Source organism: Physeter macrocephalus, chromosome 8 (genome assembly GCF_002837175.3).
Source record: "Physeter macrocephalus isolate SW-GA chromosome 8, ASM283717v5, whole genome shotgun sequence".
In the NCBI taxonomy this organism is placed as follows: domain Eukaryota; kingdom Metazoa; phylum Chordata; class Mammalia; order Artiodactyla; family Physeteridae; genus Physeter; species Physeter macrocephalus.
Window position 1 is genome coordinate 136,315,719 of NC_041221.1, and position 14,891 is coordinate 136,330,609.

Consider the following 14,891-nt stretch of genomic DNA (forward strand, 5'->3'; position numbering starts at 1 on the left):
TTGTACTCCTAGCTATAACTGAAACCAGCAAGGATTTCTCCATAACAAGAGTGGTATTAATTCCATTTAGCTTATCATTGACTGTTTGTAGAATGCCTGAATTTGCCCAATCAGTATTCCCAGAAATTACTGCTTGGTGAATAATGCTGCTGCTGCTGCTGCTGCTTCTCCTTTTCTTCTCCTTCTCCTCCTTCTTCTTCTTCTTCCTCCCCTTCTTCTTCTTCCCCTCCTCCTCCTTCTTCGTTTTTCTTTTAAAGAAACAAAAAAAGTTAATTTGGTGGTGTACAAAGAAAATCTAAAACAGGATCTCTGTTTCATTTATGGAACTTTATTTTATTCTTTGGTCTGAGATTCTTTTTTTCTGAGTTGACTTTTTAGGTTCCACGTGTACCAATGCACACACTCGCCATGGTTGTACCTCCACAGGAACCAGACAGAACTTTACAGGAGAACTCTCCTGCTGTTTTAGGAGTACAAAAAGGTTAGTTCTTGAATTATTTTCCTTAAAATGGGTATTTTATCACCTAAAGTATGAATTCATAAAGCTACTTTAATGGTACACAGTTACTGTGTATCCAGAATTGAGGTAGGTAATTCTGACAAATGCTAATCATCTTACATACTATTTAAAATAGAAAAGATACAACTACTAGGAAAAATGATTTCTTAAAATGCTAACATACTTCTAGGTGTAGTTTTCATCTGGCACAGGCAAAAATACTTAAGCATATGCCAAGTTCTTCATTATATTAAATAAAGTAGCAAATTATATTAAAGTAGCAAAAATTTATCAGGCATTCATTTTTCATTTCACAATTCTTTAGCTAAACAGTAATATGAGGGATGAAAACATGTTTGTTGTCAAGTCTTAGTAGCATTGATTCAGTTTGGTGAGTGAGAAGTTTAAGAATTATATTTAGTTTCTTTCATGTAATGCTGAATATATGGCTTAACATCTGTCAATATGTGAACATGGACAAATAACTATAAAAATGTATATGAATAATATCCAAGTGAATATCAAGGTGTATACGCTATTTAAAGGACTCAAGTTTATGAGCTCTGTTATTTTTCTGCTGTATTTTCATTTGTAGATACAAAGTACCTTCACTTGGTAATAATGTATGGTTGTCCTACCTGAGTTCTCTGAAATAAAGAAAATAGGTAATATGTAAAGTATTAAAAACTATTATATGTAAAACAAATGTATAAGCGTATTTCATTCATTATATGACAATGAAGTTCTAGATTTTTGAAATCACAGTGAAGTGTATAAGTATGTATTTGTATCTTTAACACAGCTTTAAGTGAAGTTGGTAAGGAGTGACTATACAGCAGCAAACAGAAGCTTCTTTCAAATTAATGTCAATTTTAGTAATTTAGAGTACTGTGGGCCTTCACCAAGGATTACTTCATTTCTGAACTATTAATTTCAGAGATAAAATACCTGTAGTCTCTCTGACTTAAGCCAATTCTAGCAGTTTTCCATTGGACACCTAGCTATTCAAACTTCAGAAAATGAAGACTGCTAATTTTAGTCTTAAGAAATAAAAAACAAATTAAGCATGTACTTGTAAAGGAATCTGAGCATCCTAGCTGGCTTAACAGCCTTCAGTAAAATATTTAAACCTAAATGCCTCTGTTTTTGTTGCTCTTTGTTTGGCTATATCCTATAGAGGACTGTAGTAATTTTGGCTAGGGAAATCCAGTACTAAATAAGAAATCATTTAAAAAATATTTATTGGGCTTCCGTGGTGGCGCAGTGGTTGAGAGTCTGCCTGCCGATGCAGGGGACACGGGTTCGTGCCCTGGTCTGGGAAGATCCCACATGCCGCGGAGTGGCTGGGCCCGTGAGCCATGGCCGCTGAGCCTGCGCGTCCAGAGCCTGTGCTCCGCAACGGGAGAGGCCACGACAGTGGCCCACGTACTGCAAAAAAAAAAAAAAAAAATTTATTAACACAGAGCCACAAAATAACCAAGAAATAAGCTAGGAAGGACACAGAGTATGTACAGAAAGGAAGTAAAACATTTTAAATTTAGATTTAATATGTAAGTCAACTGAAACGTTTGGGTAGTGACTTTTTAAGTTGATACTCAAGTGATTAATCATATTTTTGCTTACTGAAATACCTTCTTATACTGAGTAGCTACTTATTTTCTTCACTTTGATGTTTTTTGTTTTTTATAAATTTATTTATTTATTTTTGGCTGCGTTGGGTCTTTGTTGCTGCGTGCAGGCTTTCTCTAGTTGCAGTGAGTGGGGGCCATTCCTCGCTGCGACGCGCGGGCCTGTCATTGTGGCAGCCTCTTCCATTGCAGAGCACGGGCTCTAGGCCCATGGGCTTCAGAAGTTGTGGCTCGTGGGCTCCAGAGCACAGGCTCAGTAGTTGTGGTGCACGGGCCCAGTTCCTCTGCAGCATGTGGGATCCTCCTGGACCAGGGCTTGAACCTGTGTCCCCTGCACTGGCAGGTGGACTCCTAACTGCACCACCAGGGAAGTCCCTGATGTTTTATTACTTACTGAATAGTGTCACAATGAACTAACCTTTTAAGGAATCTTTCATTTTACTAAATTATTAGGGAAGGAAAAAATTAACACTTGTATCTAGACACTTGGCACTTGCTGTTGCCAGATGCCAAGTGGTGTTGCCAACCCAACATTTATTTATGTAGGAGCAAGCTGTGATAATGCATTGCGTTAAGATTTCATGTTAGTATTGATATAAATCGTGTGCATAATAGAATATTATATCATTGTAAATTAGGAAAAATCAATTGATGATGTAAAAGTACACATTGAATCACCTGGGTAGATAGAAAAATCTTTCTTAAATTATTAAACATATATTATTTTCTCCTTAAAGTGGCTTTTTCTTAAAATTAATCATTTATATAGCTAGGGAAGTTCCTTTGAGTGATGAAATTGCTGTTTGACCATTTTGCTTTTGTTTTTCCTAAGTCCATAGATTATACCTGCATTGCATATGTGGCTAGGGATGGAGGAAGGATTCTTACTCTCTAGGACTCTCTTGGTATTCTAGCAATCATCTTTTCAAGTTTATAACATTTTATTCCTATCTGAAGTCTTTATTCATATCTGCATCCTTTTAAAATATATTCATGCCCATAAATCTTACCCAGGTGTTTCTTATATATCCTACTATGACATTCTTTTCTTTCATGTGCACCATTCGTCCAGGCTCCTTCCATCTTGACTCATATTCTCCTGATTTAAGCAACTAATCTCATTTATCCATTGTTAGTTTTCAAGGATTTTTGATCCTAGCTGGCATCTGACAGAGGCCTCAGAATCACCTTTATAAACAAAATGTGAAACTGGGTAAGAGTGATATGCTCAGTTTTCTAGCATTGTTTAGCTTCATCATCTATAGTTATGAATATTCACATGGGAAAGGATACATAAGTAATATCAAACCTTTGTCTTTCCAAATTTAATATTGTAAGTAAATTTGTTGATTGAAGCCACTTGTTGCATCTAATTCATTTGTAGTAACTGATTCTACAGAGATCCTAAAATAGGATTCTGATTATTCTCTGTAGTTGTATAGCTTAGACAACTACAGAGAATAATCCGTTGCAAAGCATTAAAATGATGTCAAGATAAACAATACACATCTTTTGTGTGCACCTCAAGCCCCTCTTGAGGAGTCATTTCTTTTCTCTGAACTCCTATAGCACTTTATTGGATCTTCCTTCTGGCTCTGGTCACTCCTGCACCTTCACCTCCCCTTTGGACTTCAAGTGTGGAAGGTTGAGTTAATCATACTTAATTCCTGGACTTTGTCATCATGGCTCTGCTCTTGTTTTACTTTGTTCCTTTTTATCCCTCTTTCCATGCCCATACTTCCCCTTAGGCAGTCATTCTAATGTGTTTGATTTGCAGATTCTTTTGCTCTTACAAGTTCTTATAAAATGTTTACTACTTTATATACTTTTAAATTTACAAAAATGGTATTATGCTATAGATCCTGTTTTGTTTTTTACTTTTTTCACCAACACTGTTTTTAAGATCTATCCATATGTCTACCTCTAGATTGTTTCTACCTGCAGCATACATAGTGTTTCATTCTGTATATCCTCTTTTACTTGTCCTTTCTCTCAGTGATGGGTACCCAGATTGTCTTTCATTCCCCACCACCACAGACAATGCTGTGGTGAAAATTCTGGTACAGTCCCCTTATGGATCTGTATGAGAATTTCTCTGGGATAAACTCAGGAGCAGAATTGCCTGTCATAGGAATGCGTAATGTTTATCTGACAAAGTACTGTGAATACACTCTTTAGAATGCTACAGCAGTTTACACTCCCAGCAGCAATGTGTAAGGGTTACTGTATTATACGCCCCCATCGCATTTCCGTATCTGCCAACGCTTTATCCTTTTATTTGGATTTGTACATTTTTATCTCCCCTTTTAGACTGTAAGCTCCTCGAGGGCAGGGTTTAGGTTGCTCGTCTTTGTATGGTCCAGTATGGCTTGCTTGTACTAGACGTTAAGTATTTGTTGAATAAATTAATAAATGCCAGCCTAAGCATATAGATTATTCTGAAGGCAAAAGAAAATTATTAAGAATTTTTAAGAAGAGTGACATTGTGATTAAAGGGGATGTTTAAGAACTTAATCAAGAAGTACTATTTTAGACTGCTGGGGAATAGATTGAAAACAGAGCTATAAATGTAAAGTAAGCATTAGGTTAACATGATGCTTTATATCCCAGAGTTGTTTATTGGAGTAGGTAACATGAAAAGTTCTCATTTTAATATCAAATCATTAAAATTGTATAGAAAAATTACATGTACAGTGAATGAGGTTGAGGGTTTCTCTGGAAATTTTACTACTAATATTCTCTAGTTTAGTAGATTTCCATTAGTAATCATGCTTATGTGGATTTATATATGTCCAAATTTAATAATGTCTTTTAACATATAACTGCTTATGTCCACCTCATTTCCTCACTGCCCATAAAAAAATAAAGGCCATGTTCTAAGCTGTCTCTATATCGTGGTTTCCTGTTGCAAACTTTTTTAATTAATGGAGGAAAAGTGAAAGTTGAGGAAGTAGGGTAGAAACCAAACCAAAGAGATAAGATAGTAACTTTACCTGTGTTCCTAAATATTAATTTATGATATCACTCAATGCTACCAATGAATAGACAATGAATAGATTTATATATTTCTATCTGACAGTGGGAGATGTCTGAGGAAGATGGAACTCTCTTATATTCTGGTGTCTTATACTGCTACCTTCCTAGAGACTGAAAATTTTGTTGCTAAAAGGACACTTGTTAACATTCTGTACTTTTCCCCAAAATGTAGGTGTTTCTTCAGCTTCTAGGAATAATTAGGTGACATTTGTTTTTTTACCAACATGGCTTAGTCATGATGTTATAGTTTGTATTAGTGCTTTGATGTGTATCTAGGCAATCCCACTAACTCCATGGATACAGATACTCAGTCATTGTCTATTTGGGGAAGAACTGCTTTTTGTGCATTACATTCACCATCCTCTGTTCTTCCTGCTACATATATTTTGGGCTTTTTGTCTCTATGTTCAGTTAAATAAGTTACTCTTTGTAATCTTGTGCTCTAAGCTTTTTGTATTTTATTTGTTAACAAGATACAGCCATTTCTCTCTATTATTATCCTCAAAATTCTAGCCTTATTTTGGATTATCTTACTATTATTAGATTTTAAATCTGTGAATGTCCAATGTGGTCATAATTAATTACCAGTCTGATTAGTGTTGAACTCTTACCTACTTTTCTTAATCTTAAATACAAATTTTGAAACACAAATTACAAAATACAAAAACTATACAAGGGTGTTTTTAAATAATGTTGGAGGAGCATTCAGAACTTCTTTGCAGAACTTCTGAATTTACTCTGCTGATGTCACTGAATTTGTTACACAAGTGAAAATTTCCTTGCTGGGCTCGCAGATTTATACATTGCTATTTGTGGCAGTTAAACTCCCTTTTCCTACCAATGATTGTCATTAGGTACTTTGAACAAGTAAAGCAAACCATTATTTCCTATATGATCTTGTGGAAATAGTTATAAAATTATCTCACAAACTAACGGCTTTTGCTCTGAAAGGATAAAGTCTGTTCCCATCACTTTGCTCAGGTAGAAGTATAAAATTGAATATGGACAATACATTTTGCTGAATTTTGCCTTTAAAAAATAACTGACTAATCATTGCAGCTCTATTTACAATAGCCAGGACATGGAAGCAACCTAAGTGTCCATCATCGGATGAATGAATAAAGAAGATGTGGCACATATATACAATGGAATATTACTCAGCCATAAAAAGAAACGAAATTGAGATATTTGTAGTGAGGTGGATGGACCTAGAGTCTGTCATACAGAGTGAAGTAAGTCAGAAAGAGAAAAACAAATACCGTATGCTAACACATATATATGGAATCTAAGAAAAAAAAAAGGTCATGAAGAACCTAGGGGTAAGATGGCAATAAAGACACAGACCTACTAGAGAATGGACTTGAGGATATGGGGAGGGGGAAGGGTAAGCTGTGACAAAGTGAGAGAGTGGCATGGACATGTATACACTACCAAAGGTAAAATAGATAGCTAGTGGGAGGCAGCCGCATAGCACAGGAAGATCAGCTCCTGGTTTGTGACCACCTAGAGGGGTGGGATAGGGAGGGTGGGAGGGAGGGAGACGCAAGAGGGAAGAGATATGGGAACATATGTATATGTATGGCTGATTCACTTTGTTGTAAAGCAGAAACTGACACCACTGTAAAGCAATTATACTCCAATAAAGATGTTAAAAAAATAAAATAAAACAAAACATTCCATTAGTATAAAAAATAATAATAGTAACTAAGTCTTTAAAGTAATTGCAGTGATTTTGGAACTGTGGTTGTCCGACCTTGTTAAAGACAGTATCTCAGAGAAAACCTGTTAGACTTTTTTTTGATAATAACATGTTGCAAATATTTGAGCTACCTGCAGTTTTGAGTTCTCCTATTCGAGCAAAAAAAGCAGTGAAATCTCTTATTTTTTTGTCCAGTAGTTTTGTCACCCTCTTGCAGTTCTGAGCATTTAAACATCTAATGGATTATTTTTTTCCTTTGGACCTAAGAATCATTTTGAATGCATTGGTTGAGCTTATTTTTAAAACTGAAGTTACATATGTTATTCACATATATTGACTACGGTCCTTAAGAATAGACAACTATTTTTTACCCAGTTTTTTTTAAACAGCTTTGTTGTTGTTTAATTTACACACCATAAAAGTTCACTCATTTTAAATGTACAATACAATGACTTTTAGAAAATTTACATAATTGCATAACCATCACCTTCATCTAGTTTTGGATCCATCACTCCAAAAAAATTTCTCATGCCTGTTTGTGTTCAATCCTCATTCTTACCACTATAATCCAGGCAACCACTATTTTCTTTCTGTCTCTATAGATTTGCCTTTTCTCTATAGATCTGTTATAAATGGAATTGTACGATATGTGGTCTTTTGTGTCTGGCTTCTTTCACTTAGCATAACGTTTTCAAGGTTCATCCACGTTGTAGGCTATATCAGTAGTTCCTTTTTATTGCTGAATAGTCTCAGTTCTTCCTAAACAAGATTAAGCCTTGAATTTGCCTCTAAGTAGTTATTATATGTTTCCTCCACTTTATGCCCAGATGTTAGGATTGTTAATATTGATAATTATTTTGCCATGAGGGGAGTAAATTAATTTAAGTGTGATCGAAAACCTTAAATTAATATACAGTTACTTCATTTTTAACATACGCTGTCAATATGAGTAATCCTATATGGGAAGTCTGATTTTCTCCTACATATTATTCATTGTTTCTCTCATAGACTTTTACGTGAAGAGTTTATTTAAACTCAGAATAATTGTCCTTTGTGATATAAGTTTAATACAGTGTTCAGGTACAGAAGTGTTTAAGACTTAATTAATGAAAAATTTTAGAAGGTTATATCTTAAAAATTGATTTCAAATTATATTTTAATATAATAAAGAAACATTTTGGCAGTTTGAAGACACTTTTCCCTACTTTGATCTACAAGTTACAGTTTCTTGCAGTAACCTGTACTTGCACAGTTAATATTGTAAAAAGAACAATTGGGCAGTTAAGCCAACATTAATGATACCCTCAACATTATTTTGATACTGCTTTAGATTTGATGTTCTTTAAAAAGTCCAATTAAATAAGCAGAATTTTGAGGTTCTTTCCTCTGATTTCCTTTTCTCCCTAATCCTGTGTTTTCCAAAATCATCCAATCCTATAAATATTAGATTTTTTTAATTGAAAAAGTCACATTTTTTGAATTGGCAACATCCCTGTTTGTGCTATGTAAAATAGATGAGTCTGGTCTTTAATCTACCTACAACTGGTGTGAATCTGAACATTCATTCTATAGCATTAGTTATATGGGTTTTGGGAGGGAAGTATGTGGTGGGGGGTGGAGGGAGGGCTGGGATTTTTTTTTTTCTTTTTTTTTCTTTTTTTTTTTTTTTTTTTTTTTAGCATGGCACATTTTCAAACATTTTTCATGTGCTTAGGTACATCCAAGCAGAAGTCCAGTTCCCTGCAGGTAGCAGATCAGGACGTACTGCCACCTTTTCACCCATACCAGCCTTTGGAGTGCATAGTAGAGGAGACTGAAGGAAAACTGAATGAACTGGGACAAAGAATTAGTGCTATTGAAAAAGCACAGCTTAAGTCATTGGAGTTAATTCAAGGTGAACCTCTGAACAAAGATAAGATAGAAGAACTTAAAAAGAACAGAGAAGAGCAAGTCCAGAAGAAGAAGAAAATACTGAAAGAACTGCAGAAAGTGGAAAGGCAGTTGCAGATGAAAACACAGCAGCAATTTACCAAAGAATACTTGGAAACCAAAGGTCAGAAAGACACAGTATCTCCACACCAGCAGTGCTCTCATAGAGGAGTCTTCCCAGAAGGGGAAGGAGATGGTAGTCTCCCAGAGGATCACTTTTCAGAGTTACCTCAGGTTGACACAATCTTATTTAAAGATAATGATGTTGATGATGAGCAACAGTCTCCACCATCGGCAGAACAAATAGATTTTGTCCCAGTCCAGCCTTTATCATCTCCACAGTGTAACTTTTCCAGTGAATTAGGTTCTAATGGGACAAATTCTCTTGAACTTCAGAAAGTATCAGGTAATCATCAGATTATAGGACAGCCTCAGATTGCTATTACTGGACACGATCAGGGGCTGTTAGTGCAAGAACCAGATGGACTAATGGTTGCAACTCCAGCCCAGACGCTTACCGACACTCTTGATGACCTGATAGCAGGTGGGTTAAGAAATATACCTGTAATAATTTCTCTTTAATCTTTGTGCTCAACTTCTTTACATGACTTTCCAAAAACACCAACTTGGTACTTTTCCATTTCAGAACTATCTTTATAAAATTACTCATTTCTTGAGGTGTTTTGGAAGTGAATTTAACTAAACTCAACAACACCTTCACACAAAAGTGTGTTTTCCCTCTTCTTTTTTGTTATTTGCGAAAGCAAAGAAATAAAGTTGCCATGATCCTTTATTTTAGACCTTTGGTATCAAAATCACCCTGTGTTGTATCTTGGGTAGGAGATCTCAAAATAGAATTTCTTTGTAGGCTTTAGAGATAATCATATAAGGTTAGACATTTAATTTTCCTGCTGGTGATTTTCATATTTGGAAATCAGAATTCTAAATCGCATTGCTTTTTCTTTATTTATAATTTTATTAGATCAATTTAAATATTTCTAATTAAAAGGGATGTTCAGAAAAAAACTATAAGCATTCCATGTTTTTAAAATATTTGTGGTTAGAAGATCATTGTCAACTTGATAATGATTTGGAGATTGGGATTTTTGTATTAACTGTCTTGATGAAAGCACACAGACAGACACCACACAGACACACACACAGACACACACACACACAGACACACACACACACACACACACACACACACAGCAAAGCAAAAAAGAAACCAGCCTTATAAACTTACAGTATATGTTTCTGTTTATTGTTGTGTGGAAAATTACAACTAGATATGAAATGAGGTGCACAAGTTTACTTTCCGTTTCATTGTCCTTGCAGCAGTGGGAAAACAGTGCAATTAATCATTTACCTTCCTAAAGATGGCTGGTGAATGTATCACCTCCATGAGAGCCCAGTTCAGAAATACAGCCAGAATGGCTGTTGACAGTGGATGAAGACCAAGAACTAAGATGTAGCTGGAGTGATATTCAAAGGCAGGCCAGTCCTCTGTCTCTTGATTGCAACATTTTTTTTCTTTACTGTTGTCTGTTTCTTCTTGTCATATTCTCCTCCCCTCCTCCCATCCCAGTTATGCTATCCCAGTTTCCTTTCTTCTTTTGTGAGCCTTTAGTCTTCCTAATCTTTACTGAATCTTTTAAAATGTGAAGTAAAATTACTTAATTCAGGAATTTTATTGGGCATGTGTATGACTTCGAGTGGTTATAGAATTGTAATAGTGCCTTTTAGGCTCCTCTGATATGTAATAGGTATTGCTGTGCAGAGGAGGAATGTCTTAGTTTTCATAAAGAAAATTAAAATGCTGGGAAATGTTTTAAGGAGTTAGATTCTTTATTCTTTAATTTTTTTTTTTGTATCTTCAGCCCATAGCCACTTAACTCACATTGACTTTGTGTCATTAGCATTGCAAGTTGTTATAAATTTTGAATAAACTCTTATAGTTCATTTATGCTTCTGATTTCTAATCTGGTAAAAGCAGATATTGGAGTGTGAAGTATGATTATAAATAATAATGATGAAACTGGTGAACTGAGAGTAACATTTTTAAGACTTAGGGTTCTATAAATATCATTATAATGTTCCTAATTAAGTACTCAGTTTGCAGTTATGAAACCCACATTATTGATCAGTTTAGTTTGTTGGAACTTAGGACCTGTCTTTTTTTTTTTTTTTTTTTTTTTTTTTTTTTTTTTTTAAAGGGGAAACAGCTCTAAAGGGAACTTGTAGGTATTAACTTTATGGTAGTATTTACTGCTGTTTCTTGTAGAGGAGGTCAAATTCTGGTTATTTCACTGAAGTATTTGTTAAATTGAAATGACCTTTTGCAAAGTTCACATGAAACTTCAAAAATTTGGTTTAGAAAACATCTTTTAATTATATTTAACATTAATATAAATGAATAAAATTTAATTTCTCTTAGACATTAATGTCTAGTAACAGTTGGCCCACCATAGTGTACGATATTCTTCTATTAATATACTTTAAAGTATAAATCTGTCAATACATTAAAAATTACACATTTTTTTCTCTCTTTTTTTTTTTTTTTTTTTTTGGCTGCTTAGCTTGTGGGATGTAGTTCCCCGACCAGGGATCAAACTCAGGCGCCCAGCAGTGACAGTGCCTAGTCCTAACCACTGAACCTCCAGGGAATTCCCTAAAAATTATCTTCGTTTAAAAATTTTTTCATTTTGCTGAAGCTTACATTTTAAAATATATAGCAATAATTAGATTTTCTTTGTTCAAAATGATGACTTACCTCAAAATTTAAAACTTTATTAACTCTAAGTTTCTCTTAATTTCTTAATTGAAGATGAAATAAATTAAATAAGAATGAATTAGGTAAATACCTAATTCTATGATTTTATGATATGTTAATATACCAGTAGAATTATAGATCAGACCAAAGATATAATTAATTTTACCTAAATTAAATCTAGTTATTATGCCTCTAGTTAATAAAAGAGAGGAAGAGAGGATACTGTACATCTTACAATTTTACTTTAGATAATATTCATATATAATAGCAATAAGTTTCACTCTTTAAGTATAAGAGTATTTTTCTTTATTGCTGTTCTACTCTCAAAATATTTGTCATTATAATGAGTTGGTTAGATACATAATTTATTAATGTCATAACTTGACTAGCTGATTGACAGCCATAACTATATAGTTTTAAACATATCATACTTGATATAGTGTCAGCCAGAACATATGTATACTCTTGATCGGAAGCATGGTTGTTCAGGTCCATTTCGTCTGAAATTAAGTGTCAGGCTTTTAGAAGTTATTGTAATAGCAAGTGATTCTCAGTTCAGATGTCTAGAATTAAGGTCTGAAAATAAAAAGCAATTTAAAGAAATTCAAAATAGCTTTGACCATTGAGCACTTCTAGAAACATCTAGTAAAATTTTCCTTCTTAATATATAAAGAAGCTTGGTTAAAAAATCAACTAATATCACTTTATTTACATTTACTGAGCGCTTACCATGCAGCAAGCTCAGTGCTAAATGCTTTTATATACATTATCTCATGGGCTCTTTATAGTAATAGTATAAAATAAGTCCATATCCCATCTCTGTTTTTCTGTTGAAAACTGAGGCTAATGGAAATTAAGTTGCTAGTAAGTGTTAAGATTCAAACTCAGTTCAGCCAGTTTAAGAACCTTAGAAGTAAAATATGCATGCATCAGATTCAACTTGAAGTTCTGAGTTTATATTAAAGATATTATTTCCTTAGACTTTTAAATTCTACTAAATAACAATTTCCCTTATTATTTTTATATTAAGATTTGATGTGCATGTAAGGTTTAATATAGTTTTGTGACTTGAGAACATTGTTACTGTTGTTGACATCTTAATAGGCTCCCTTCAAACAAATTCCAATTCCATAGTATCTTGCTTTAAGTAATCCTGTGGTAGTCATTTTAGGCTTAAGAATAAAAAAGTAATTAGGAAATTATCTTTGAGGGAATTTACAGTAAAATATCTTTAAGTAATAATTTCTTCTAATAGATGTTAATATTTTATTTATAGATTGTTATTTATATGGAACTATTTAATAAAGTTACTATTATCTAAAACATTACAGTGATTTAATTTCTTAAGGCCTTGCAACGTAGTTTACGTATACCTAGTATCTGAGATTTTTATGTAGTAAAGTTTATTACTGTCTTCCATATTGCCTACAAAAGTATCTTAAATTTCATAAAGAATAAGTAAAATATTGCACTTATTTAGTTCTATCACCCCATTTTAGGATAGTGCATAAATTTAATTTGAATTATGTAGTGACTTTTGTGATAGTGATCTGTTTTGGTCATTTTCAGAGATATTTTGTTCAGAAATAGAAAACATTTTAGGATTTATGAAAAAAATTTCATAGTCCTGGTATAATTTTATCTTCATAAAACCTTTATTCCACATGTACTTTTAAAATCTTTGCTACTTTCTAGTTTTATCTTTAGAACTTTTCATTTGTAATTAATCCTATTAAACTCACTTCTGTGGAATGTTTCTGATTGTCATTATTACAGGGAGGAAAAAATGTCTTGAGGATACTGTTGTACAAAAATGTACAATCAATGTAACAATACATTTTTGGTAACAGAGCCGTTAAATGTACAAAAGTATTTTTTAAAAACCAACTCTGTAAAAAAGTCTTTTATAACATCACATTCTGATATAGCACTCTAGTCAACTATTTTAAATTTTTTTGAATATCTGTTTTTCATAATAACAAAAAGATAACATGAATAAACAAATTTAATGATAGAAAAGTAATTCTTTAGTAAGATATATGTTGATAATTATACGACTACTGTTAAAATCTTACTATTACAAAGGTGCCATATATCAATGTTTAGTGTCTTGTTTCTGGAACTGTTTCCAAACATATCAGCTGTTTTGAGGAGGCATAACAAAATACCATCTGCTTTTAATTCATTCAATGACAAAAATTTTTTAAGATTTGTTTTCATTGTGCATGTTCTTACAGGCAAAAGAAATATTTATAATAATCATTTTTATTTGTAACCATATAGTTAAATTATGTATATGTGGTGACAGAAGCTGTAGAAATTCATATTATCAAGATGTGATTTTTTATATATATTTGTTGCGAGGGGGGAGGGACAGCTCATGTAGAAACATATCTGAACATCATAAAATTTGCTATTATTTAAAGCATACTATTAAATATAGTGTAGTACTATAATAATAGTAGTACTATTAGCATACTACACTTATCTTTCATACTTGTTATCAGTATCCTTGATTGGGATCCAGTCATACCAAAATTCTAGAGAGAAAGCATTCTCCAGTCCTTGAAATGCTTACATTTTTCTTTAAGACCTGTGTGTTTTTGATTGACTTTTAGTGTGGGTAAGAGGAAGTTATTGCCATCATTGAAACTTTGTTGTCTTTTTCTGTATTATTAATGATTATATGTTTTTTTCTGAGTTTTTTCTTCTTGAGTGAATTGTAATGTTTTTATTTTTCAATGCAGTGATTAATAGTACTGAAAATCCTATAAAATACCTGATAATTATATATATTAGTCACTTACCATACCAAACACTGTTAAATAATTTTTGCACATTTCTCATGGATAATTCACAACATCCCTCTGAGATAGGTCCTATTTCCCTCTTCATGGGGCAAACTCCATCTCATGAAAGAAAAGAAATATGCAGAAACATAAAGATATAATTTCATTTAATTCAGTTTCAAAAACCAGATTTTGAGGTCCCAAATAAAAGTTCCAATGTTCATTTTTAAAATAGTTTGATTTTCAGACATTGATTCATTTTAGCAAATTTTCAGAGTAAATATTGAATTTTAAAAACACATACTCTCTACTATTTATATGAGAAATATTCTAACTTGTTCTTCCCCTTTTTCTGCTTCTTCTGCTTCTTTTTTCTTTTTTCCTTCTTTTTTTTTAATGCATTGTCCTCAGGATGTTTTTATCTAATTGCTTTTACAAACTAAGATATGAAATTCCTTTTTTTTATTGGAAACTATTTTCTCCCTATTAACAATATAAAAGGCTACCATTTGTTGTATATGCACTAAATATCAGGCAC

The 14,891-nt window shown here is 33.1% G+C and overlaps 1 protein-coding gene across 6 annotated transcripts in view; it reads left to right on the plus strand.

The window, feature by feature from the left end:
• ANKHD1 (ankyrin repeat and KH domain containing 1) overlaps window positions 1-14,891 on the plus strand; it is a 91,407-nt gene that overhangs the window by 47,596 nt on the left and 28,920 nt on the right. For 4 of the 6 annotated variants that reach the window (XM_028493302.2, XM_028493297.2, XM_028493298.2 and 1 more), the window contains 2 exons: window positions 379-481; window positions 8,577-9,335. In XM_028493302.2, coding sequence (XP_028349103.1) covers window positions 379-481; window positions 8,577-9,335 — 862 coding nt within the window. Of the gene's footprint in view, window positions 1-378; window positions 482-3,696; window positions 3,873-8,576; window positions 9,336-10,129; window positions 10,692-14,891 lie in introns of those variants that run through there. The other 2 variants (XM_055086795.1, XM_055086796.1) reach the window with 2 other exon arrangements.